Source organism: Solanum dulcamara, chromosome 5, assembly GCF_947179165.1.
Source record: "Solanum dulcamara chromosome 5, daSolDulc1.2, whole genome shotgun sequence".
NCBI lineage: Eukaryota > Viridiplantae > Streptophyta > Magnoliopsida > Solanales > Solanaceae > Solanum > Solanum dulcamara.
The window spans coordinates 787,579-815,001 of NC_077241.1; the positions used below are offsets into that span (position 1 = coordinate 787,579).

At 33.7% G+C, this 27,423-nt stretch overlaps 3 protein-coding genes and 1 non-coding gene across 5 annotated transcripts; 2 read left to right on the forward strand and 2 right to left on the reverse strand.

Moving 5' to 3' along the window:
• The first annotated feature begins 7,208 nt into the window (after positions 1-7,208).
• On the forward strand, positions 7,209-9,590 carry LOC129888645 (protein yippee-like At4g27745). Of its 2 annotated transcripts, none has more exons than XM_055963591.1 (4): positions 7,209-7,371; positions 7,679-7,744; positions 7,836-7,969; positions 9,068-9,590. In XM_055963591.1, the coding sequence occupies exons 3-4, from the start codon at positions 7,877-7,879 to the stop codon at positions 9,296-9,298; spliced, it is 324 nt and encodes a 107-aa protein (XP_055819566.1). In that variant the 5' UTR covers positions 7,209-7,371; positions 7,679-7,744; positions 7,836-7,876; the 3' UTR covers positions 9,299-9,590. The 2 variants fall into 2 exon arrangements, with proteins under 2 accessions (XP_055819566.1, XP_055819565.1); XM_055963590.1 differs by having other exon boundaries at positions 7,211-7,371; positions 7,826-7,969.
• Positions 9,591-10,229: 639 nt separating this feature from the next.
• On the forward strand, positions 10,230-10,303 carry TRNAV-AAC (transfer RNA valine (anticodon AAC)). Its single transcript has one exon. It is a non-coding gene; the product is annotated as a tRNA-Val (tRNA).
• A 79-nt stretch (positions 10,304-10,382) lies between these two features.
• LOC129888646 (plant UBX domain-containing protein 10-like) lies at positions 10,383-21,124 on the reverse strand. The gene is made up of 4 exons (XM_055963593.1): positions 20,230-21,124; positions 11,873-12,043; positions 11,571-11,774; positions 10,383-10,856 (listed from the first exon to the last, which is right to left on the reverse strand). Exons 1-4 carry the CDS (start codon positions 21,007-21,009, stop codon positions 10,629-10,631), a joined length of 1,383 nt encoding a protein of 460 aa, XP_055819568.1. The 5' UTR covers positions 21,010-21,124; the 3' UTR covers positions 10,383-10,628.
• Positions 21,125-23,537: 2,413 nt separating this feature from the next.
• LOC129890294 (dof zinc finger protein DOF3.7-like) lies at positions 23,538-25,118 on the reverse strand. The gene is made up of 2 exons (XM_055965866.1): positions 24,909-25,118; positions 23,538-24,526 (listed from the first exon to the last, which is right to left on the reverse strand). The coding sequence occupies exons 1-2, from the start codon at positions 24,916-24,918 to the stop codon at positions 23,835-23,837; spliced, it is 702 nt and encodes a 233-aa protein (XP_055821841.1). The 5' UTR covers positions 24,919-25,118; the 3' UTR covers positions 23,538-23,834.
• Between the last annotated feature and the right edge of the window lie 2,305 nt (positions 25,119-27,423).

Here is a 27,423-nt window from a genome sequence, read left to right on the forward strand (position 1 = left end):
AATGATCTCCCGGGTACATAAGGAGGGTCTCATATAAGTTTCATAAAAAAAATTAATCGAAAGCAAGTTCACCAAAATATTAATGGCCTAACATCCACGAAAAATTAGAAAATCACCTTATTCCGCATGTGAAGCCCATAAATGTTATGCATGCATCGTGGATCATGCCGAGGCTACATATATTGATCTTCTAGATATTTACGGAGGGTCCCATATAGGTTTTGGAAAATAATATGCTAGAAGTCAGTTCAATAAAATATTCATTCACTAACACTTATGAAGAATCAAAAAATTATCTAATTTTGCTTGGGTGACACCTAAATGCAATGAATGTGTCGTATCGTACCGAGGATACACATACTAATACCATGGGTACTTAGGGAGGGTCCCATATAGATTTCAAAAATAAATTGATCAAAGCAAGTTCACCAAAATATTTTTGGGCTAACACACACAAAAAATGAGAAAATCGTCTTATATCGCTTGTGCGGTCCCTAAACATTATGTATGCATCGTAGATCATGACGAGGCTGTACGTACTAATCCCTTGGGTACTTACGAAGGGTCCTAAATAGGTTTCAAAATATTTTTTTACCAGAAGCCAGTTAATCAAAATATTAATGGGCTAATATTCACGAAAAATGAGAAAATCGCCTAATGTCGAGCATCGTGGATCATGTCGAGGATTTATGTACTGATCCCTCAAGTACTTACGTAAGGTCACATATAGATTTCAAAAAAATTGACCTAAAGCCAGTTCACTAAAATATTCATGGCTAACATTCATGAAAAATGAAAAAATCGCCTAATTCCGCTTGTACAGCCCCTCAATGCTATGAATGCACCGTGGATCGTCTATAGGCTATACGTATTGATACTCTGGGTACTTATGGAGTGTTCCGTATAGTTTTAATAAACATTTGACCAGAAGCCAGTTCATCAAAATTTTCATGGTTAACACACACAAAAGATGAGAAAATTGCCTAATTCCACTTGTGCAGCTCTTAAATACTATGAATGCATCGTGGATCATGATGAGTCTATATTTATAGATATCTTGAGTACTTACAGATTGCCCCACATTGGTTTTGGAAATTTGTTTATCGAAAGCCAGTTCATCAAAATATTAATAGGCTAACACACATGAAAAAATAAGAAAATCACCTAATTATGCTTGTGCGACCTCTAAATGTTGTGAATGCGACATAAATTGTGCCAAGGATACATGTGTTGATCCCTTGGATAGGTATCAAAAAAATTAATCAAAACCAGTTCACCAAAATATTAACGGGTTAACACACAAGAAAAAATGAGAAAATCGCCCAATTACGCTTGTGCGGTCCTAAATGCTATGAATGCGTTGTGCATCATGCTGAAACTAAATTAGTGATATTTTGATTACTTACGGAGGGTCCCACATAGGTTTTGAAAAAATTTACCGAAAGTCAATTCACCAAAATATTCATGGCTAAGACACACAAAAAATGAGAAAATCGCCTAATTTCGTTTAGACGGACCATAAATATTATGAATGCATCGTGGATCATGTTGATGCTACATGTACTAATTCTCTAGAAACTTATGAAGGGACCTGTATAGGTTTCATAAAAATTTGACTGGAAGCTAGTTCACCAAAATATTTATGGTTTAACACAAAGAAAATCGTCTAAATCCACTTGTGCGGCTCCTAAATGCTATGAACACGTCATGTATCAGGTCAAGGCTACACATACTGATCCCCCGGGTACTTACGGAGTGTCCCATATAGGTTTTGGAAAAAATTTACAAGAAGCCAATTTACCAAATATATTCATTAACTACCATTCACGAAAATTTAAAAAATCACCTAATTCCGCTTGCGCGGCCCCTAAATGCTATGAATATGATATGTATCATGCAAAATCTACACATATTGATCCCTCGGGTATTTAGAGAGGTTCCCATATAGGTTTCAAAAAAAATTGATCAAAGCGAGTTCACCAAAATATTCATAGCACCACACACGAAAAAGAAGAAAATCACTTAATTTCGTTTATGCGGCCCCTAAATGTTATGAATGCACCGTGGATCATGCCGAGGCAACACATATTGATCTCTCGAGTAATTAGGAAGGTCCCACATAGGCTTCAAAAAAAAATTACTGAAAGTCAGTTCACTAAAATATTAATGGGCAAACACACACGAAAAATGAGAAAATCACATAATTCTACTTATGCGGGCCCTAAATATTATATATGCGGCGTGAATCGTGTTGATACTACAAGTACTGATCCCCTGATTACTTATAGAATATCCCATATAGGTTTCAAAAATAATTGACCGGAAGCCACTTCACCAAAATATTTATGGCTAACACACATGAAAAATGAAAAAATCGCTTAATTTCACTTGTGCAGCCCCTAAATGCTATTAATGCGTCGTGGATAGTGTTGAAGCCACACTTATTGATCTTTTGAGTACTTACAGAGGGTCCTGTATAGGTTTTTTTAAAATTTTGACCGGAAGCCAATTCACCAAAATATTCATGGGTTAACACACATAAAAAATGAGAAAATCGCTTAATTTCGCTTATACGGCCATAAATGTTATTAATACACCATAGATCATGTCGAGACTACACACACTGATCCCTTGTGTACTTAAATAGGATCACATATAGGTTCAGGAAAAAAATAACCGAAAGCCAATTCACCAAAATATTCATGGCTAACACGCACGAAAAATAGATGAGAAAATTGACTTATTCCTCTGGTGCAGCCCATAAATGTTATGAATGCATCATGGATCGTACCGAATCTATATGTACTGATCCCGCGAGTATTTATTGAGGGTCTCAAATAGGTTTTGGAAAAAAATTGACTAAAATCCAGTTCACCAAAAAAATTCATAGGCTAATACACATTAAAAATAAAAAAAATTAATTTCGTTTGTGCGACACCTAAATGTTATGAATGCGTCGTGAATCGTGTCGAAGATACATATATTGAACCCCTACGTACTTATGGAGAATCCCATATAGGTTTTGAAAAAAAAAATCGGAAGTCAGTTCACCAAAATATTCATGGCTAACACACACGAAAAATGAGAAAATCGCTTAATTTTGCTTGTGCGGCCCCTAATGCTATGAATGCGATGTGTATTGTACCAAAATTACACGTACTGATACTTCTGGTACTTAAGGAGGGTCCCACACAGGTTTTGAAAAAAATTAATCGAAGTCAGTTTAATAAAATATTAATGAACTAACACACACGAAAAATGAAACAATTACCGAATTTTAAATATGCAACCCCTAAATAATATGAATGCACCGTGGATCGTGCGAGGCTACAAGTACTAATCTCCTGGGTACTTACGAAGGGTCCCATATAAGTTTTGGAAAAAAATTATCAAAAATCAGTTCACCAAAATATTTATGGCATAACACATGAAAAATGAGAAAATCATCATATTCCACTTGTACAACCCCTAAATTTTATGAATGTGCCATGAATCGTGTCGAGGCTACACGTACTGATCTCTCGGGTATATAGGGAGTATATTATATAGGTTTCGAAAAATACTGATCGAAGCAAGTTCACCAAAATATTAATGGGCTAACACATACGAAAAATGAGAAAAATCGTCTAATTCTGCTTGTGTGGTCCTAAATGTTATGTATGCATCGTGGATCGTGCTGAGGCTATACGTAATGATCCTTCGGGTACTTACGGAGGGTATCAAATAGGTTTTAAGAAAAAAATTACCAGAAGCCAGTTTACCAAAGTATTCATGGGCTAACACGCACAAAAAATAAGAAAATCGCTATATTCTGTTTGTGTGGACCCTAAATGCTACGTATGCTCCGTGGATCATGCTGAGACTATACGTACTGATCCCCCGGATACTTACATAGGGTGCCATATAGGTTTCAAAAAAAATTAATCTGAAGCCAGTTCACCAAAATATTTATGGGCTAAAAAATACGAAAAATTAGAAAATCGTCTAATTCCGCTTGTACGATCCCTAAATTCTATGAATGCGCCATAGATCATGTTGAGGCTACATATACTGATTCCCTGGATACTTATAGAGGGTCCCATATAAGTTTCTTAAAAATTTGACCGGAATCCATTTACCAAAATTTTCATGAATTAACACACACGAAAAATGAGAAAATTATCTAATTTCACTTGTGCGTCTCCTAAATGCTATGAATAAGTCGTGGATCATGCCGAGGCTAGACGTATTAATCCCTCGGGTACTTACAAAGGGTCTCATATAGGTTTTCAAAAATATTAACCGAAAGTCAATTCAACAAAATTTTAATGGGCTAACACACACAAAATGAGAAAATAATGTAATCTCAGTTATACAGCCCCTAAATGATATAAATGCATCGTATATTGTGTTGAGGCTACACGTATTGATTCTACGGCTACTTACGAAGGGTCTCATATAGATTTTAGAAAAAAATTAACCGAAAGTCAGTTCACCAAAATATTCATTGGCTAATACGCACGAAAATGAGAAAATCACCTAATTTTGCTTATGCAGCTCATAAATGATGTGAATACACCATGGATTGTGCCAATATTACACGTACTATTCCCCCGAATACTTACAAAGGGTCCCATGTAGGTTAATTAATCGAAATTCGGTTCACCAAAATATTCATGGGCTAACACGCGGGGAAAAAATGAGAAAATAGCTTAATTTTACTTGTGCGGGCCCTAAATGCTATGAATGCGTCATGGATCATACCGAGGCTACACATATTAATCCCCCGGGTACTTATGGAGGTTCCCATATAGGTTACCAAAAAGAATTGATTGAAAGTCATTTCACCATAATATTTATGAGCTAAGACAAATGAAAAATGAGCAAATCGCCTAATTTCGCTTGTATGGACCCTAAAAACTGTAAATGTGCAATGGATCATGTCGAGACTACACATACTGATCCCTCGGGTACTTACGTAGGGTCTCATATAGGCTTCGAAAAAAATTAATCGGGAGTCAGTTCACCAAAATATTTATAGGCTAACACACAAAAAATTAGAAAATCACCTAAATATATTTGTACGACCCCTAAATGCTATGAATACTCAGTGAAAAGTTTCAAAGCTACACATACTAATCCCCCAGGTACTTAGGAGGGTCTCATATAGGTTTAGGGAAAAAATTGACTGGAAGACGGTTCACCAAAATATTCATGGGCTAACACACACAAAAAATGAGAAAATTATCGAATTTCACTTGTGCGGCACCTAAATTCTTTGAATGCGTCGTGGATCATGCTGAAACTACACGGACTAATCCCCCGGATACTTACGGAGGGTCCGATATAGGTTTTGAAAAAAATTCATCGGAAGCCAGTTTACTAGAATATTCACGAATCCCTCGGAAGCCAGTTGACCAAAATATTCATGAGATAACACACACGAAAAATTAGAAAAAATACTAAATTTTTGTTTTGTGACCCTAAATGCTAAAAAGAGTGGTGTGGATCCTATAGAAGCTATGAATAATATTGAATAAGTAATTAAGGATGATCCTACAAAATATGGAGTCAAAAAGTTTTGAAACTAAGAAAAATATTGAGTTCTTGTTTCATGACCCTTAACGATAAAAGAAGTAGTGTGGATCATGTACAAGATATTGGAATAGTTTACTAGGTCATTACGAATAGTCCTATAATATTTTGGGTCAAACATAGCCTATTAGTCTTATCCCAAAAATTCATGGACTAACACATATAAAATAATTTAAAAAATTCTGAATTTCTCTTTTTTGACCCTTAAAAACTAAAAAAATAAAAATGGTGTGCATAATGTAGAAGCTATAAGAATGATTTATTAGGTTAATACGGATGTTCCTCAAAAAAATTGGATCAAACATAGCCGATCAATCGTATCTCCAAAAATTATTTGACAAACACACAAAAAATTTGAGAAAATCTTGAATTCATGTTTGATGACCTTTAAATGCTTTAAAAAATGTGGCGTGAATTATGTTGACCCTATGAAAATATTTACTAGATCATTACGGATGATCCTAAATAATTTTGGGCTCGATTAGTCATATTCACAAATTTTAATGAACTTGAGCACATAAAAAATTAACAAAATCCTGAATTTCTATTTCGTAACCTCCAAATGCTAAATAAAGAGGCGTTGATCATGGAGAGACTATAATAATTTTTTGGAAAATCCATAAATGCACACTGAATGCCAATTTAATAATTCTTTAGTAAAATTTATATTTGCCCAAAGAAATCTTTTACACCATTGTACAAAAAAATTGGCAAAAATTTTAGAGTTTTTGATCAAAATCATTCTTAAACTATACTCCAAATTTAGATTATCTCCTTAAAATATTATTCTTAGCAAAAAAACATCCTCCAAGTATTTAAAAGTTAACAACTTTCATCCTTCTGCTAGAATTTGTTAAAGAATTAACATATTTCACAAAAATCAAATCACTCCTTCGTATTTATTATTCTGAGATACGCAAAAAATAATATCGTGAACTTTTTGGGCAATTGAGTTTAGAATTATGCAAAATATTTTAATTAATAGTTTTTTTATTTATTTGTCATGCGATTTAATATTAAAAAAAATTACCAGTTGAAATATGTTTTTTTTCAACTAAATCTGCTAGAAGCGGTGTTTATAGGAGACTTTCACTTCTAATAATGGAGAATGAAACTCGAATGAGAGACATAATTAGAATTTTGATTAAAAACTAAAATGCGAGGCGTAATCAGAATTTTGATCACCTCATCAGTTGCACCAAAAAAATTATTGATCTAACTACAATTTGACTTTGAAGAAGGTGAAGATAATTAAGCTTCAACTTCTTTTCGTTGGCAAAAGAGAAGAAGATCAAATCATATATCCTCACACCTTCCTAATATGTTTTGTTTCAGTAAGCAATAGTGTCTAAGAGTTTTAGTATTCTTTTTTTCAAAAGCTTTTTATAGTAGGTAATGAATTATGTAGAAAAAAAAATTCACGTGAATTGCATATATTTTTGTAAAATACTTTTATTTTTTGATAATATCTAACAAAAGAATAAAAATTATTAACTTTTAAATACTTAAAAAATATTTTATGCCAAAAAAAAAATTTAAAAATATAATTTAAATTTAAAATATAATTTAAAAATATTTTTGACCAAAAGCTCAAAATTTCACCTCAATCATTATCATAAGAAAGAAGGATAGAAGTTGTGTATCTCGATACTCCCAATTCATCTTTTGTCATAACTCACCAAACTCCGACACACCTCCGCACCCTACCCTCCCCCCTCTTCCCCTCCTTGTCTCCTTGAAAAGGGGAAAAGCAACTGATCAATCTCCCATTTGTTGCCATGATGACACTATAATCAGGTTCTTTCTTGACTCTTTAACTACACTTGATGATTTTACTTTCCTTTTTCCCTTTGAATTCTATCAGTATCAAATGGGTTTTTCTTTTTCTCAACTGGGTGTGCTCTTTTTCTTCTGTTTTCTTTTCCTCCTCTGAGATAAAAATTGGGTCTTTGATGCTTAGTCTTGGGTATGAGTTAAAAATTGGATCTTTGATGCTTTAGTTTTCAAAATTTTCACTTTGTTTCTTTGGTATGTTAATCTTTGATCATTACTTAATTGATTATGACTTAATTTGTTTTTGACAAACTTGATTTGATGGTTATAGTAGCAGATATTTGGTCAAAGAAAAAAAGGCTTTGTAGATAACAAATTGTGGCTACTGAAGATAAAGGTACAATCTTTTTGCTCTGCACTCTGCTATTGTAGTTAACTTTGTTCTGTTGGAATCATATTCTGTTTGTGATGATCTCAGAGTATTGCAGCTCTTGAGAAAACTGACTGTGTATAGAATCTTGATCATCAAATGGCTGAGGTGATTGGCCCTAGATTGTACAGTTGCTGCAATTGTAAGAATGAAGTTGCACTTCATGATGACATTATTTCTAAGTCTTTTCAGGTTAGAATATGTGGGGATTTTTTTTCATTTTATTTGAATTGTATGAATGTCGATAGTTTATTAGAGGTATAATACATAAATATACACTCAAACTTGGTCTCGGTTGACTAGTGAGGACTTTGATAGTGTATATCTAAACACCTTAACTTGGTTTCAAAGGGCAACTGAACACTCCAACTAGTTCCCACTGTGTCTCATGGACACCCGATGAGACACACCCGATGCTGACGTGACACATAATTTGGAAGTGTCTAGGTGATTATTTTGTAAGTTGTGACATAGTGAAGACGAGTCGAGGTGTCTAGATGTGCATACTCAAAGTTGGAGTGTTTACTTTCCATCCGAGGCCAAGTTTGAGTGGTTGTTTACGTATTATGCCTTTATTAGATGTATGATCATTTATGTTGTTTTCATTTGGAGGTTCTTGATACAAAAGGTTATCAGTAGTTCTTGAGTTAGTCACCGCCACAAGTGTTAACAATATCAAAGTTAACAGATAATTTGATTGTCACACGCTCACACCTTTAGAGTTATCAAAGGCAAAACACACAAAAAGATTTAAGGTCCATTGGGGCTTTAAGTGTAAAGTCCAAATAAAGTGGGATTTAACGAAAGAAGGTGCAAATGGATACCATTATGTACATGTAGTCCAAGATAACAATTATAAGCATGAATAACACATATATGGACAAAGAAATTGGAAAAAGAATATGATAAAGTAACATTGCAATGGTTTAGTGTTACCTCTTCAGGTTTATGCTAACTGAGGTGAAGCCTTCAAGATTTTTGTGCCTTGCTTTTGAGCTTAAGTGCACTTTTGGCACGCCTTTGACAACGTTGCACCTATTTCTATTCTTTTCTAATAGCAAAAATCAATGAAAATACCATGAATTCAAGAAAAATGGCTCCTCTGCTATTGAAATGAGCATATATGCGTTTGTAGTTCAGTTACATACCTGAAAAGGAAACAAGTTGGAATACATCTTGGTTTTTTATAATTGAGATATTCTGTTGTTTTTATCTTATTTCAGTGCAAGATCTATCCTATTGTTTACTTACGATATTGCCAGTAACAAATTCTTGGCAAATTGACATTAGGGAAGAAAGGGTCGAGCATTTTTGTTCTCTCATGCAATGAACATAGTCGTGGGACCGAAAGAGGATAGGCATCTCATGACCGGTCTCCATACAGTTGCTGATGTCCATTGCTGCGACTGTCGTGAGGTGCTTGGCTGGAAATATGAACGAGCTTACGAAGAGGCACAAAAGTACAAGGAAGGGAAGTTCGTACTTGAGAAGTCAAAGATCGTAAAGGAAAACTGGTGGTAGTCCACCCTGAATTCTATGAAACTGTGTGGATGCTCCTATGTACATGTTATGCTGTTAGATCAAATTCTCATCAATTCAAAATGTCGATTCATTGCTCATTGCTGTATAAATTTCTTATGTTTGTTGTCCGATTCGATTGGATATGTTGAACAATCTTGTGAATAATCTATCTCCAAAATCATAATTTGTAAATACCAAAACAACAACAGTAAACATACCTTAGCCCTACCTTTGTTGGGTAGAGAGGCTGTTTCTGATAGATTATGATATTTGCTTTACTTGGTTTCTGCTATGGAGTACCTGGATTCTTCGTCTTAGGATATTATTCATCTGATAAGTCACCACTGAATTATTCATCTGCAATCTTTGTTTTTACACCATTTTTGAGTCAGCTTCCATGGAGATAACCATCAAGTAATGTGATGTATTGTAAATGGGGAAGACACACTTTGGAAGATGATATAGCTGGAGCGATGAAAATTCCATTGAATTGACCATATGACACGATGAAGATGTTCGATAATGTCTCTGCAATTGTTACATCTATACTCTCATAGATGTAGCAATTCAAGTTTGGTATGAATTTGTGCTTTTGCTTCACTTATTCTAGTTCAGTGATTGAACAATGGTTTCTTCGTACAATATCTTGATGTACAACGATGAAGTGTGAAGAACAATGTTAACGTGGTTTGCAAAAGTTACTAGGATCACGTGAATTCATAGGTTACTCAGTAGATCTACCCCCGCTAATGATGCACATTTGGCATAAGTTTAACTTGACCTCGTTAAACAAAGTGAAAAATGACATTCTGCGACATCATTAAAGAGCTCATCTGAATTTGGAAGCCAATATTACTAACCAAAAAATGTAAGCAGAACTCCACTGAACTGCTAATTTATTAAGCTTTCTGAACAAACTGACTCCAACTAGGGTTTCATGGTGTAGTTGGTTATCATGTCAGTCTAACACACTGAAGGTCTCCGGTTCAAGTCCGGGTGAAGCCAGTCTTTTTCTTACTTTTTTGCCCACATTGTCATCTTTTCATACATTACAAGACAAAAGAACCCAAGTTAGTAAAGCATGAAGAAAATTAACGAGCAGACATTACTGTTGTCTCTCCCTTCTTGACCCAAAATTACATGTAAAACAAGCTTCTTTACAAATGTGTACTGAATTTGCTACCGGAAGTACAATCTCTTTCGCTTATATTTGTTGTCAGAGAAACAATAGAACAGTATAGGAACAATTATGAATTCATTTGCTAACTACCGATGAGTTACCAATATTATAACAGGGAAATGTTCTACAGCATGACTTCTAAAGTCCTCATCAGCTCAACTCGATAAAAAGGCTGGCCTGAGGGTGTAACCCAGCATCTTTCAGGGACAAACTTAGCTTCTCTGCGCCATATACAGTGCGAGGGAAGTTGGATACAAGACTGTAGTTGTCAACCGCTAGGCATCCTAGAGAATCGACATAGTCATACAAGGACCGTAATTTTGTAGTACAATGAAATTTCCTCTCCTTGCGCTCTCCAGTAGGAAACCGTACCAAAACCTGAATGATCCAAATAAAACAACAAATTAATAGAGACAACAGTATAAACACCTTTCTGTTGACTGAGGGATTCTGCCGTTTCAGTTTGCACTTTGTCAACCCTCCCTCCCACTAGTCATGTGCATTTAACATGAGCTTTCTGCTCAACCTTAAGCCAGTTCTAGATAATTTCCAGGAATCTTTACTTCTTTTCTGGTAAGTCTCATTGCTGGACAGCTTCTTTTAGCATTATAATCTTTTCTATTCAATATCTTTACAAATCAAATCATTCAAGACCTCAAATCAACGAGACTCTACAAAAAACACTTTAGCTCCATGAATCTGTTCTTTGGAGCTAGAACAACCAATAGAATGAAACGAAATATTGGTAAGCCACGAAGGAGCATCAAATTAAAGATCAGTCCGGTGCACCAAAATTGGTAAAGATCAGTCCGGAAAACTATGCCTTTCACCAAAATTTGTGGAAAAAAAAGCAGTCCGGTGCACAAAGCATCCCGCATTAGTAGGGTACAGGGAAAGGGCCATACCCCAAGGGGTGTAGAGTAATGTAGACTGCCTACCCAATGCAAGCATTAGTGGCTGCTTCACAGCTCAAACCCATGACCTGTAGGTCACATAGAGACAACTTTTCCATTGCTCCAAAAATCCCCTTCTTCACCAAATTTGTAATAATGATTTTTTTTATACAATGAAAACCAAGAGCAACATGATTACCTGGGTAACATCAGGACCCTTCTCAGGTTCAGGGCCCAATGACAATAGTTTCTCTTGGCGTATTTTAACTAATGCAGCTTCTCTTTCAGCAGCTTCATGTGCTTCTCTTTCCCGGGCCATTTCTTCCTCCTTTCTTTTCCTTTCAGCTTCAGCAGCTTCCCTCTCCAGCCGCTCTTGTTCTTCTATCCTCTGGCTCTCTCTAGCCTAGTAAAGGGCAAACAGTTCATCAATGTACAGCTTTTTCTCCATCATAAAGTAACTTGAAGAGAGGAAAGGCATACTTGGAACCTAAAAGAACTTACTTGATCAGCTTCTAGTGCAGCACGATAAGCAGCATCTTGCTCCTCCCTCAAGCGTATATTGTTTCTTCTTTCTTCTGCCTCAATCCTGGCCGTGACAAGCACAGGGGCACTTTCCTCGATCACTCTTTGCAGTACTGTAAGCAACTCTTCAGGAGATTTAGGCCCTTCCGCCTGCAGAGCGTTGTTCACCAAAATAAGTACACAAGTCATTGGGTTAGTAGAAGATTCAATGAAGTAGGTTTATTTTTCTACATACAACGAAGTCACTGAGACAAGTGTGATTCCTTCAGAAAATAGTAGTACCAATTATAGTATGACAGCTCTAGGTTGCCCTTTTCTATTTGTGTGGGGACTATCACCTTTTTGTGTGAGACGCTTGCCTTTTTGTGTGAGACTCTTACGTGGCAAATATAGCATCAATTGGTTTTTAACACATCAGGCCACAAGCCTAATAACGCTTTATGTAGATAGCTAGCAAAAACAAGGCAAGAGGGGAAATAAACACAAAAACAAGAACCCAGGAAGCATGTGCACGCGGACATAGAATAGATTAGTGAGATACACATAAATATCAGCCAACAGTTACAAAGTGCTAACCATGTTATCTTTTTCAAAGTAACAGTTAAAGGAGAGGCAGAAAAGATACCCCCCCCCCCCCGGGCTCTATAATCATGAACTCTTTCCAATTGACAGAGAACAGGGTAGTCAGCCCGTCTGTTCCAAGAAAACAATTATATTCCCGACTAAAACATTCACGTGCTGACATAAGATTATAATAGTCAACCTATGGAAAAAAAGAACACAGACATGCTTAAGGGAATGAATGAAAAACAGCTAATATCATGAGAATCTACATCTTGCCTCAATGAACTTGCACAGAAAATCCATCGATGAGAAATCTTAGAGCAGTAGCATAATCTTTGGTCTGACTATCATTTCCCATAATGGGATGACTTCTTTTCATAGGACACTATTCTACACTGTAATAACTCAGCAATAAGGAAAATGACATGCATAACTTTCCCACAAACAATGATATTCTACACACTTAAAGCTTAGAACAGTATGTTAGAACTAACCAATATGTACAACTCAGCATTATTTAGTACATTGTTTGATTATTATTTTGGTTTGCCTCATAAATAACACCCACATAAGTTATGCGGGAATCTATGCATTATTTAATGTGGGTGTGGGGTAGAATGTGGAATACCGATGCAAGTATCAACAATACATGTATTAAACCAACAAAATTGACAAAATTACTGCCATGATGTTCAAAACATATTTCATGTTCCTTTGAAAACAATGATGTTAGAATTTTTATTAGAACTCTTCATCCCTCTTTTGCAACATCCTTCTGAATGATTAATTGACATTGAAAGAGTAAATATTTGGTGGATGAGCTTTTGATGATTTAGAATTTCTTTCTGGCCAGACTTTGCTTTTGTATCAATCAAAATATATCAGTATTTTTTTTTCTTTTTCACAGACTTGAAATTTCATCAGTCTAGTATTTAGTCAAGTTAGTTGGGATTGAAATCCTCATGTATTACAAATTTTCAGTTAAGACTTTGATAGTAACCACTGTGATCACTGTCATGTAATTGGATGACTTAGCTTAGACTAAATAAATCGTTGCAAAGCATTTTACAAAGTTCAAGGTCAGGGGTACAACAAAAACAAAGTTTTATTTTGTTATTAAATTAACAAAAGTTTAAATAATACATTGTAAACTACTCCCTCCGTTCACTTTTATTTGTCCACTATTCCAAATAGATCTCCACCTTTACTTGTCACTTTTAACAATCAAGAAAAGACAATTACTTTTCCTTATTTTACCCTCAACATTAATTACTTATTCCCAAATCATTTCTCAAGACCTAATATTATACATCAATTAATATGAGCATTGTGGTAAAATATTCATGTTAATCATTGTTTCTTAAGGGGCATGCAAAGTCTAAAGCTATGTTACTCGGACTATCCAAAAATGTTGCCGCACCAGTGTCGGATTCTCCATAATACACTACTTTTGGAGAATTCGACCCATCGACATTTTTGAAGAGTCCAAGCAACGTAGGTCTAAAGTGGACAGGTAAAGTGAATGGAGGGAGTAACGTTTGATACAACAAACCAAACATCAAATAATCCAAGTGTAACAATTCATGCACTACTCATATCTAAATAACTCTTAACTAATCTCTGCATTACTAGTCCCTGTGTAACTAATCCCTATATTACTTCTCTTTGAACCAAACAACCCCTTAAGGTTGAAATGCTTGTTGAGCATATTCAGAACTGAAATGGAATCCAATAACTTTATAGGCACATAACAATGGTTAAATTTCAGAAAGAGTGGATACTCTTGGAGAAGAAGAAGATGGAAAGATAGACACTAATAGAAGCAATTTCAATTAATTGAAAGATGTATATATTACTAGTCCCTGTGTAACTAATCCCTATATTACTTCTCTTTGAACCAAACAACCCCTTAAGGTTGAAATGCTTGTTGAGCATATTCAGAACTGAAATGGAATCCAATAACTTTATAGGGCACATAACAATGGTTAAATTTCAGAAAGAGTGGATACTCTTGGAGAAGAAGAAGATGGAAAGATAGACACTAATAGAAGCAATTTCAATTAATTGAAAGATGTATATATTGTATAGTGGACATCTTTTATCACCTTAATCGTAATTGCCTAAAATAACAAACCGAGGTCCAAGAATATGTTCTACAAGTGTGTGATGTTTTGCTCCTTATAAAAAAAAAAAAGGAAGGAGTTGTTACTTTCTCAAAAATAAAAAATTGTATGATGTTTTGCCTAGCATTGCTGATTCTTCATAAAAAGTAACGAAAGTCAGAATCAGTTGACCTTTAATGACAGAAATTACCATGAGAACAAGGTAAACAAACAACAGAAAAAACACCAAAGAAATGGAGAGGACTATGTTGTTTACCAAATCGACCATCCCATTTCAAACAATAAGTCCACACTTAAATCATTCCAAGAAAATAGGTAAGCATCAAAAAGCTTGGCAGGTTTTCAAATTCACAGTGAATAAATTAGTTTCTCCTTTTTCTCACCTTAATCTCATCCCTTTTTACAACCATGTGATTCCTTTTTATAACCATACAACAACAACCCAGTGAAATCCCACATGGGGTCTGGGGAGGGTAGAATGTACGCAGACCTTACTCCTACCAAGGTAGGACGGCTGTTTCCTGGAGACCCTCGGCTCAGTAAAAGCATATAAACTTACTTATTGTACCCTTTACATGAACATCTTATACTCTTGCATTCCACCTTTACTATTAATACTACTTCAATAGGAGGTTGTTTAGGTTTATGCAACTTATTTTGATACAAGTATCAAATGATTTCAGGTCATTGAGCATACTTAACCAAAAGGATATAAGATTAACAACAACAGCAACAACATACCCAGTGAAATCTCACTAAGTGGGGTCTGAGGAGGGTCGAGTGTACCCAGACAATACCACTACCTCATGGAGGCAGAAAGACTGTTTTCAAAAGACATTCGGCTTAAGTGCATCAAAACCAAGAAAAAGAAGAAAACAATGAAGAAAGCAGTCGTTAATAAGAAAAATCAGTGTAAAATCGGCAAGACAGAGACAATAACAACAGTAAAATAATGTAATAATCAAAACACAATAAACAACATAAAGGCAAGAACTACAAGCATGGGCGGCTCTAAGGCTTGGCTAATGAGGCCATTGCCTTAGGCCCCCAAAAATTTTGGAGGCCCCAAATTTACTTTAAATTTTATCATTAAATTTATTATATATCAGATAATGTATATAAATAAAATTGTTACAATATAATTTTTATTATTTATTTGAGGTTATTTTATATCAATAAGATCATAAATTATGATAATTTTCTTCTCTCATTAATTAGTATATTTTTTTCGCCCTTCAATTTATTTATTTTTCTATAGGAATTAAGTTATATACATTGATAATATAATGAATTTCTTTTTCATCTTCTCTGAAACTGCATGAACACACAAGCATTCATGCATCGGTCTCCATTTCGTTAAATTCAACATATTATATTAATTTTTTATAATTTATTTAAATATTCACTAATGAGTGCTACTTAATAGAATGAACTAGAATTATCATTTAAACTGATTAAAAATTTGATCGAAGGTGTATATATTTTTGACACTATCCATGCTCAAAACTTCAACTATTAAGTTGTGTACGCTCTTTTCTTTTTCTTGTTTATGACGATAGTCAAATCAAAATTTCAATTTGAGTTTCGGACCTCAACATCGATAATCCACCACCTTATTCTTTGTGCTCTTCTTCCAAGTCTTCTTCTTTTTTTGAAATTTTTTATTCTTTGTCTTAAATGATTGATCTATTGTTTAGACAACAATTTTTCTTTGTTAGTTTACAAATTTTATAAAAACTTAAAGGCCTCTTAATATGATTTTGCCTTAGGTCACAAGATCCGTTAAGCCGCCCCAGACTACAAGGGTACGACTAGTACTAGATAAGCACTAACAACCTTAACCCTTTGCTAAGCAAGACAACACTCCACCTCTACTAACCTTTTACCCCAATATGTGACCTCCATTCCTTCCTACCTAGAGTCATGTCCTCGGTAATATGAAGCTACGCCATGTCTTGTCAAATCACCTCTCCCCAGTACTTTTTCAGCCTATCTCTACCCCTCCGATACCCCTTACAACCAGTCTCCCGCACCTCCTCACTAGGGCGTCAGCACATCTCCTCTGCACATGCCTAAACCATCTTAGTCTCACTTCCCTCATCTTTTCCGCCACAGAGGCCACTCTCACCTCTTCCAGATAACCTCATTCCTATATTATCGCTCATAGTATGCCCATACATCCATCTCAACATTCTCATATCCGCAACATGCATCTTCTAAATATGTGAGTTCTTGACGTGCCAACACTCCTCCCCATACAACAAGAACGATCTAACCACCACTCTGTATAACTTACCTTTAAGTTTCGTTGATACCTTCTTATCACACTCATGCCGCCCCAATGTGATGAGTGACATTATCGTCAATGTCCCTACTACTCTGATTACAGATCCCAAATACTTAAAACTTTCTCTCTTGGTAATAGTCTGTGTGTCAAGCCTTACTTTCATGCAACGAAACACTAAATTTGCACTCCAAATATTCCATTTTAGTCCTGCTCAACCTGAACCCTTTGGACTCTAGAGTTTGTCTCCAAACCTCCAACCTAGCATTAACTCTGTTCTGTGACTCGTCAAACAGTACTATGTCATCCATAAATAATAAACACCATGGAACCTCCTCCTAACTAGACCATGTCAACTCATCCATCACCAAGGCAAAGAGGAAAGGGCTAAGAGTTGATCCCTGATGTAGCCCCATCTCAATGGGAGAATATATCCCTGCATTAGTTTTCCCATCTTTTTTCCGGCCACGTCGCCGGCTTCCGCCTCCATCATTTCCTATAGAAAAACAATTTCGCCTATGAAACTCCAAAGCTATTTTGTGCGTAGTTTCCTCTTCGGTCCTTTGTTGACTTCAGAGGAAAGAAAACAAAAGTGAAAACCTTAGGTGACAGCACCAGTAACAGGTGTTAGCGACTTCAGCGGACGGTGAGCAGTTTGACAGACGATGACCTAGGTTACATCTTTCCATATCAAATTTCCCAAACAGTAGTCACTTCTAGGCTCTTCCCCTTTACATCTCAGGCAAGATCCTTTAGGGCTTAGGGAAATTGTATTGTGTTTCTGTTTACGTTGTTTCTTGTTGCTCCAATTTTTGCTATCTTTCCCCTTGACGATATAAGATTGTTCATTCAAAAATGAAGAAAGGCAATGTTGTGATTAGCTAAGTTGCTCGAGAACTCGAGTGTGGGTGTCAATTTTGGGTGTGGATTTAGAGGTCGGATCCTTCATGATCCAAATCTTAAGAATTTGGGATACAGATCCAGTACGAATACATGTGTAGGAAATAGGAATTTGGCTAAAAAATAATTCAAATATCTAAAAATAGAGTTATATGTATAAATTATAAGGCATTATGTGGAAAATTTACAAGGTTTTCTGAGGAGAATTCCAAAAGGAGATAAAAGGAAAAGGATTGTCATACAAGTTTTTACGTACAAGCTATTCCATTTTCTTCAATTTCACCTTAGCTTTTGTTTTGATTTCGGAATCACAGGTATTTGTCCCAAATTTCTCTATCGACCTTGCTCAAAGTATCCAAAATCACTTGACCAAATCTAGTACAGATCCCACACCCACATTGTATCGACAAGGGTGCGGCACCGAAAGTAAAAAGTCGGAGCAACTTAGGTGATTAGAGGCCATTTCAGTAAAAACACGATAAATTACTCTCTTGATACATACATTTGCCAGAAGTCAGACCGACACCCAACTTCTTGGGTAGGGTGAGGGTGAAGAGGGCGAGAGAGATCAACCAAGTTGCCTCTATTTGATCAAAGATCACAATTTCAACCAAAAAAAAGGAGGGACAATGTCAATAACCATGGGTGTCCTGTTTTCTTAGAGTTAATACTTCAAAAAAAAACCTAAACTATCCATGTTTTTGTCAGTTTATTACTTAAACTATAATATTTCCCATCTAAAACTCCCAGCAGACTGCAGTGCCAAGTGGCATAGAGACGGGAGAGTGACCTCACTCTCTTTGAAGTGTGTGGGAACTATAAAATAGGCCCAAAATAACATCAATGTGGCATTTTACATTTATTTTTTTAATTTGTTATTTGTTAATTTTTTTCCTTTTTTAAAAAAACTAAATCGTTTCTTATTCATTTTTTCTTCTTCAAATCTCTACACCTTTTGCTAATAGCAGTAAAATAATAGAACTCATAAACTTGAAATAATAATAGTAACATAAAAATAAAATAATCAGGAAAAAAAATTTAGTTAAAAATCACGACTGAATTTTATCATAACAGCAACTCAATTAAAAAAGATAACTTTAAAATAAGAGTAATACTAAGAAATTAACCAAAAAATTGTACATTAAAGAACAAAACAATGTTTTTTCTTATTTGTTCTTCTTCCTTCGCTTATCTAAATTTATTGGTTTCTTTTTCAAAATTTAATAAATTTCTATAACAGTAAACTCAATTGATTTCCAAAGGAGAATTTATTACGTGTTGAGACGTCAAATATATGTCACTGCCTTCTTGATTGATTCCTCCTCTGTCAGTGGTCTGCTATCAAATAATGAGTACAAACTTACTATTTGACTTAGCAATTTAGACCTTTGAATGTTCAGGTTCTTTTGTTCATTTCTGCTCCACTCATTAAGCTTGCCTTTTAGAACTTTCAGTTAGCACACTAGAATTAATCTGGCCTCCCATAGAACACAAACGTGCTTGGGAGCACTTTTCTTTGAAATCTTTTTAATATCAATGCCATAAATTAGTTCTGTACGAGGCAATGTGTAGGCAAAATTGGCGTAGCAATGGCTGACATATTTGACATGTAGAAAGGAGTAGCAGCCAAAGCTTCCAATTGAAAGAGAAGCTAACTTAACTAAAGTTGTGTTTAACAAAATGAGAACTCACATTTTCTCCTTTGATCAGTGATGAGATATATATACAAATCTATGATCTTGACAACTGTATCCAGCTAAGCTAAAAAAGAGAAGAAAATATTCTAACTAACTCTTTATCAAAAAAGATCCTAACTAACTAACTGCCTAACTGTGACTGCTTAACTAACTAACTGATCAGGTAACTAACTAACTATAAACTGACTAGGAGTAAGCTAGTACAAGATAATTAATCATAAATTTAGAATAATCTTCAATAGACTCTCAGCAGATCGCATTGATCAGAGGAAGACAAATTATGGATGTTGTATTGATTGCTAATGAAGCAGTAGATTCAAGAATATCACAATATAAGTCAGGCATTTTGTGTAAATTAGATATCAAGAAAGGATATGATCATTTTAACTGAGAGTTTCTACTCAGAATTCACGGACAAATGGGTTTTGGTGAAAAGTGGATCAGTTTCTGTATATCTACTGTGAAATTCTCTGTTCTGATTAATGGAGCCCCTAAGATTTTTTTGATACTCAAAGAGGAATTAGGCAAGGGGACCCGCTACCCCTTTTCTATTCATTCTAGATATGGAGGGTTTAAACAACATGATTACGACAGCAAAAGTGAATGGATGGATTACAGTTTTTGAAGTTTCCACAAACAATTCTAGGAGTTTGAAACAGGTTTGAGAATTTTCAGTAAGCATGTCAATAATATAACTGCATATCAAACCAAATAATTTCGCGGAAATTTCCAAGGCTAAGTAGAACTAAGGGCAATAAATTGTCATACCTGCTGAAGTAGAGCAATCCTCTGGTTCGTTGCAGCCATTACAACAGCACAAAAGGGAAACCTGGACGCCTTCAAGCTATTACTCATCTTGAAACCTTCACTAGCTCTAATACTCCCACCCCAAGCAACAAAGTTCTCATTAATAAACGCCACCAAATCCTCATTACACAGTGTCCTCTCACAAAACACAGGCGTATCTGGATGATCCGGTGAATGCAAATAAACAAATAGTAGCTTATACTCATTCCTAGACCTTTGCAATGCGTCCATAAACCCCTCAGCAACAAAATTCGGCCTTATACTACCAAAATCCCTCTCGAAACACGCAACAAAATTCATAGCTTCTGATACTGCTGCAGATACCGACACCAAACGTGTCGACGAGGACGAGTCACCATTACGTCCCGAATTTAGCCCAATCATACCAAACCCATACGATAGAACACCACTAGCCGCCCAAACACCAAATCCAACCGCACCTGAAATTAACCCTAAACTACCTGAAACAATTGAAAACGGCAAAGTAACAATCTTCCAAGCAATCCCCGGCGGGCCACCTGCAGCACCAACAACAAGTCCAGTTTCTACTTGTTCAGGATTCGTGCTAGAAGTAGTAGCTTCAGATGCATTTCCATCATTGGCACGAGGATTGGAGGTGAAATTTGAGAGCGCTAATTCGAGATCCCAATTATGTGCGGAGAGAATCTCCGCACACAAATCTGGATCATCAAGTCCAGAAATCGCTTGAAAATAAGATACTTTATCAGCTACATCACTCATTGCTGAGTTCTCCTAGTCAAAATTCTTCCAATTATGCTAACAATTTCTGAAGAAGTGGAAGAAGTTTAGGGTTTTGACTACTACCTGTTCGATGAAATGTCCACGAGAAAGTCCGAGTGAGCGATGGGATATGATTAATTTATAGACAGAAATGCCTCCGACTGTTTTGGGAATAACAAATTTACCATTCCATATGCTAATCATGCCTAATATGACGTGGTTATTTATTTTTTCTTCAAATGCGATCATATCGCGTGTTTACGTTTGATCATATTAATTTATTATGATTAAATGATCTAATGAGATGATAATATGAACTACATTAGTCTCAAATTTATATAATGATGTTTAACTAAGACACAAAATTTTAGAATAAAGAAAGTTTATTTAAATTTGTGGTCTAAGTACTTATAAATAATTGTATATTTATATGATTATAAATCACTTTATTAAAATTAAAGTGAGAAATTTAAAAATCAATCAAATTAGAAAGTATGACATTCTTTTTATTCTTTTTAATCAGAAAAGGAAATTATGACATAATTTGGGGGAAATAGAGTATAAATTAGCCATAACTAAATTTTAAAATGTATTTGCAAAGTTGCATACAACCAAAAATGTGTCACTTGCTATTAGTTAGATGTAGACATTTATTAATATAAAAAGTAATGGAAATATTGGGGGGGGGGGGAATCAATTATTCACGATTACTAGCTAACGAATGATTTTTACCTCAATTTGATAGTATTAAAATACAATATCATAGCGTGATTAATTGTCACCTCTTGATCACTAATTTGTTCTTGGAACGATAAGTTTATATCTTTTTATGAAATAATAGAATTTATCAATTTTAATTTCAAATAAGTTGGTATCAATTATACTTAACTTTCTCCTTTTAACTCATCTCATATTGTTTTTCATATATAGTACCTCATATTTTTTCATAGTACGTAGTTTTAATTTTTGTAATAAGTAAATGAAAGAAAATGAAAATTCAATCATAAAAGCATCAACTTTTTACCAGACTATTTTTTTTGTTGTTGGTTAAGACATAATATCACATGTTCAAATCCTTGATGATTATTTTGTTTCATTTTCGTTCATATATCAGTAACGCTTAATTACATCCAATTACTTCTTAAATTCCAATACATTTAACTTAACTCAATTGCATTTATGTACTTTAATTTTCTATTAACTATTTATAAAGAAATCCTTAATATTGTGTGTTTAAAGAACAACCTTTAAAAATATGAGTAGTACATGGAGCATTGTGATCGTATTTTACATGGGAACTTTTAGATAGTGGTATATATTCATATGATCCATATAATAACAAATCGATTAAAGAATATGATTGAAACAATTAATGAAATTTTTAGCATATATAACCTATTCGATAGTCTTGCTGTTCAAATGCGCTTCAACGTTGTGATAGAATATAAAATAAGAATATGAGTATATTTTTTAATCATACCTTGATAAGAATATTTGTTTATAAAAATACTAAGTGTAGTAATCTACTATGTGAGAGATTTTCTTATCCATTTGTTGATCATGTTCTTAGGCTACATTATTATTAGTATTATTCATTACTACTTTTTATTTGGAATAAATTATTGGAGGGTGCAGATCTATGCTAGTGAAAGAGAAACTATTCTTCAGCACGGTTCCCAAGGGAAATGTGTAAACCAATTGATGATATAATTAACTGTGTATATAATTTAAACTCTTTTATATTTAGCGCCCTGTATACTTATAATAGTAAAATTTTACACACTAATATAGTAGAAAAAATAGTTTACATCAACGTAATACATATACCATGTTAGGGAAGATGTGCCCGTTTGGATTGCTTTGTTTTGGGTGTTTTTAAGTTAAAATAATTTTTAAGCAGTTTTTAAGTGTTTGAATAAATTTAATAAATGGTCATAAGCACTTATTTTTAAGCCAAAATAATAAAAATAAGTCAAAAATTATTAATTAGAACTTCTAACTTATGGTTTTTGGCCTATAAATCATAAGTCAAAAGTCAATTCAAACAGACTCTAAAAATATATTTCTAAGTTATCATACTGAGGTTGCTATGACAATTAATAACATTTATGGAAAAGACCGAAAAATGAAATTAAATTTTTCAAGTTGAATCACAAATAACTACACTGAAAAATGAAAGAAGAATTCAAAGAGATCTATAGGAGATCAGAAAAACACAGTAATCCTAATTAATGAGTTAACTTTTCAAGAAATTAAATCTATTCCACCAGATACACAAAAATATAAGAAAATCTCACCAACAGCACCTAATGTTAGAAAACATTTTGTGATTTATGCAAGGTTCGAGAAAGTACCACATATCAAAGGTTAAAATGTAGACTACCTAGCCACCTAATAAAAGAACCACAAAGATATGAAAAATCTCTGATAAATTATAAGATACTTCTTCTGTTCTAATTTTATGCGGTACCATTTGTCTGAGCACATAAACTAAGAAAGAAATAAAAATTCTTGAAATTTATAATCTAAATCAAGCTTAGACATTTATATAGTTAAATTGTTCAAATTAAAGCTAAAATTATTTTTAAATACATAAAGATAACATTTTTTTAGAATTAACATAAGAAAAAACATGTCACATAAATTATATTATTTTCTTTAATTACCAAGATCTCCATCTCTGGACTGCTTTAAACTGTTTTTCTTGAGTCGAGGATCTATCGGAAGCAGTCTCTCTACTTCTCAGGTAGGCTTATAAGATCTATGTAGACTCTATCCTTCTTGGACCCCAAAGATTACACTGGATATGTTGTTGTACCGAGATCTCAATTTCCTCCTACAATTGCATTCCAATATCCATTTGGTGATGATTCTCCATCTCTATATTGCTCACTTGTGTTTGAAATTTGCTTTAGATCTTCAAAAGGAAGCAAAATCCCTCCACTTGTTGTTGTAGTAGTAGTACTCTCTTGCAATTCTTGAATAATATTATTACATTCATAGCCACCACTAGTACTACTACTTCCAATTAGGCCATGATCCAAATTAGTACTAGAGAATAAGTAAATTGAATTTGGATCAGAAATATTAGGCATTGGCATAAAGGAATTATTTGGTACTTGGATCAACTCAGAAATAATCTTGAAATCAGTGGAAAAATCCAAGTTGAGATCTTGATCAACCCCTTCATTATTAGGAGGAATATCTTGTACTTTAGGAGAAATAATATTATTTTTCATAATATTTGATGATGATTTTTTGGATTTTCTTGAAACCCCACCAATAGGAATGTTCCTAAGAGATCCACCATCAGTCCAATATCTTCTACAATTTTTGCAAAAAAATCTTGGTTGAGAAAGACTATAGTTGTTGTAATAACAAAACTTTGTGTTTGTTGAATTGCACCTTGGACAATTCTTCAAAGCTTGGTCATTTTTTTGTTGTTGTTGTTGATGAGGCCTAATTTTCCCTGTATTTGTATTTTTTGGTACTATGATCTCTTCCATGGTTTTCACCACTATCTCCAAAAAAAAGAGAGGGAATAATTTTTAAAAATGAGCAAAATTAAAAGATCATCGTAGAGGATAAATAAAAATTGAATTTTTGGTCTCTGTGTGTACTTTTTTTAACTTTTGAGATAATAACAAACTTGATCTTTTTCTCCTTTTTCAACCCTTTCAAAATCACATAGAAGGTGAAAATATAAAAAGATAAAGAGGGGAAAAAGTAAAGGGTTATATCAAACTTTTCAAAAGCACACAAATTCAATTTGTAACAAGAAAAAAAACAAATAGATATATGAAAAAAAATGTATAAATGAAACCAAGATTTCATAAAATAAGTGAGAAGGCAAAAAAAAAAATTAGATGGATCTATTTCTATTTTTTTGGAGTTTGTACCTGTGGCCATTGAGAAGTATCCATTGATGAAGAACAAGGGGAAGGTTTTTTTTTTTTTGGTGAAAAAAAGAAAAATGAGTAGCTTTTGAGAAAAATGAAATGTCTGAGATGGTTTGTGGAAGTTCTATGTGCTTTAGCCTTCATGTGTTTATAGAAAGAGAGAGAATGTGTGCTTAATGTTTAATTATTAGAAAATGACATTATTTTTCTCTTATTATATATTGACTATAGTATATAGTTTATCATTTGTTAGTGGAGGAATATATGTTTGTGGGTGCAGAGAATAAATTTACTTTTGTGGGGGGTGGTTATAAGCTTACTCTCATTTATTTCATTGTTTTTTTATAATTTTGGTGTTCGACCGGTATATAAATTATGTATGGAGATTAAGAATTAGGGTAGAAAAATAGTAGGTAGTTAATTTTTTGTGTGGAAGAGATATGGGTTAGCCTTCTCTTTTCATCTTCTCATTATTTAGTAGTACTATAGTTAGTATTCGCATAGTATCTTATTCTTTTTTCTATTACTATGTGATGTTTTATTTACTTTGTTCTTCTTGTTCTTTTATTTGTTGTTGTTATTTTTCTTACGATCCTACTTTGAATATACTTTTTTTGAGCCGACATATCAGAAACAATGATAATTAGATATTTGTATGTACATCATACCCTTCACAGATCTGTTTATGGGATTATATTATCTATATGATAATTGTTCGAGTAAATTTAAACATATTTCAATTAATTTTACGATGTGTTTATTATCTCCTACGTACTAACATAAATATATCGAATAACACTATACTCCAAAGACTCGAACACCTAATATTTTTTCCCTCCCTTGTCATTTGTTTTATTTTTTATTCTTAGCCTTATATATGTATATGAGTTAACTTTATACAATAAAAAAAATTACATTCTTTTCAAATTAATTATTTCAGTGTGGAAAATATATGGACGGATTCAATGTCAAGGATCTAGATGAGGTGTTATTCTGCTTGTACACATATTGTGCAAATCTTTTTATATTTCATGCAAAGAGCATGAGGGAATATTATCTTGTCTACCTCATATCCTCCAATGTGGGACATGGGACAATCATGTTAATTATCAACAAAAACAAATATTTGGAGTCGCTTTTATTAGGAAGTATTTTTATTAATGTGAGTTTATTCGATTGAATTTATATTAAATCGATATTAAACTGTACAGAAGGGAAAGCAAAATAGTAGATCTTTAAGTTTAATAAATTAAAATTTAGTAGCTTTGATTCAAAAGCTATATATTTATTCAAATTAAGAATTATTTTTTTTGTGCACAGTTGGATTGGTTGGGCTTGAAGCAAGTATCAAACATCTGGTAAAACAATTAACAAACAAAACATATAATATCTTCGTTGCTCGGACCTTCTAAAATATTGTTGCATACAATATTGTTGGATTCTTAAAAAATGCATAGCTTTGAAAGAAAGTGACTCACATCCAACGATATTTTTAAGGAGTCCAAATAATAACATTTATAAAATCATGATCAAGCTAAGTTAGGCTAGCTCTTTTTGTTTTTTAGTTTTTGTCATCACGTGGATCACTGTGCAGGTATCCGTAAATTTATTAATGTTAAAATTGACAAGATTCTAGATACTCTTAATGTAGTAACTTGATAGGTAAAAGTTTGATAAATTTGGTAGGTGAAAGTTTGGTAAACTTTGACATCTTGACAAAATGTGATGTCATGGATGACATCAGGAGAAAGAATTTATTCCTATAAATAGGTAGCTCTTGATTCATAATCAAACAAACTCAAGCTCACTTCAAAGTTTCATTTTATGTAACGGCTTTGATATGGTCGTGTCATTATCTTATTTTTTCTATCATTTCGACTTTATTACTTATTATTGAATAATTTTATTTTATCTTTTATTCTATCTTTTCTTTTTATAATAATTCTACTATGTATTCTATTTTTCTTTATAATATTAAAGTTTATTCTTCAGATTAGAAAATTAATTCGGATTAGCATTGCAGAACCCATCAAAGGAAAAACTCGAACAAATTCCATAAGTAGTATTCCATGTTAATTATGTCTTCTTCACCCTCCACCCCTCACGAATGAAGTGAAATGTATAATGGAATATATGGCTACATAGTTAAGGAAGAGATAATTGTGACAATCTTCAAATCAAGAAATTCAGGATAATTGATACACTTGTGTTGTTCGGACACATCGAATTCTTCAAAAATAGTACATTTTTAAGATTTCAACATGATTGCGACAACATTTTTGAAACTTCGCAAAATATATAAGCTTGGAGATTCTGCAGCTTTAGTTACAACACAAAGAGCAAAAGAAAAAACAAGGGAAATGAACAAACTCTAATAATCTGTTACAGTACAGACTAATTGTGACTACTTATTTTTCCTATTTCTCGTATTACGTTTAAGAGGATCAAACCATATTCTCACTTACTATCTACACAACCCAAACATATGAACTTTCTTAGAAATTGTTAAAATTGA

Bases quoted from the DNA above. Each gene is read 5' to 3' on its own strand.
- LOC129888645 (XM_055963591.1), top strand. From the start codon at position 7,877: ATGGCTGAGGTGATTGGCCCTAGATTGTACAGTTGCTGCAATTGTAAG. The intron at 7,970-9,067 runs GTTAGAATATGT...AATTGACATTAG, and splicing joins TTATTTCTAAGTCTTTTCAG to GGAAGAAAGGGTCGAGCATT.
- LOC129888646 (XM_055963593.1), bottom strand. From the start codon at position 21,009: ATGAGTGATGTAGCTGATAAAGTATCTTATTTTCAAGCGATTTCTGGA. The intron at 11,775-11,872 runs GTAAGTTCTTTT...GCCCTTTACTAG, and splicing joins CTGCACTAGAAGCTGATCAA to GCTAGAGAGAGCCAGAGGAT. The intron at 10,857-11,570 runs GTAATCATGTTG...TGGATCATTCAG, and splicing joins AGGGTCCTGATGTTACCCAG to GTTTTGGTACGGTTTCCTAC.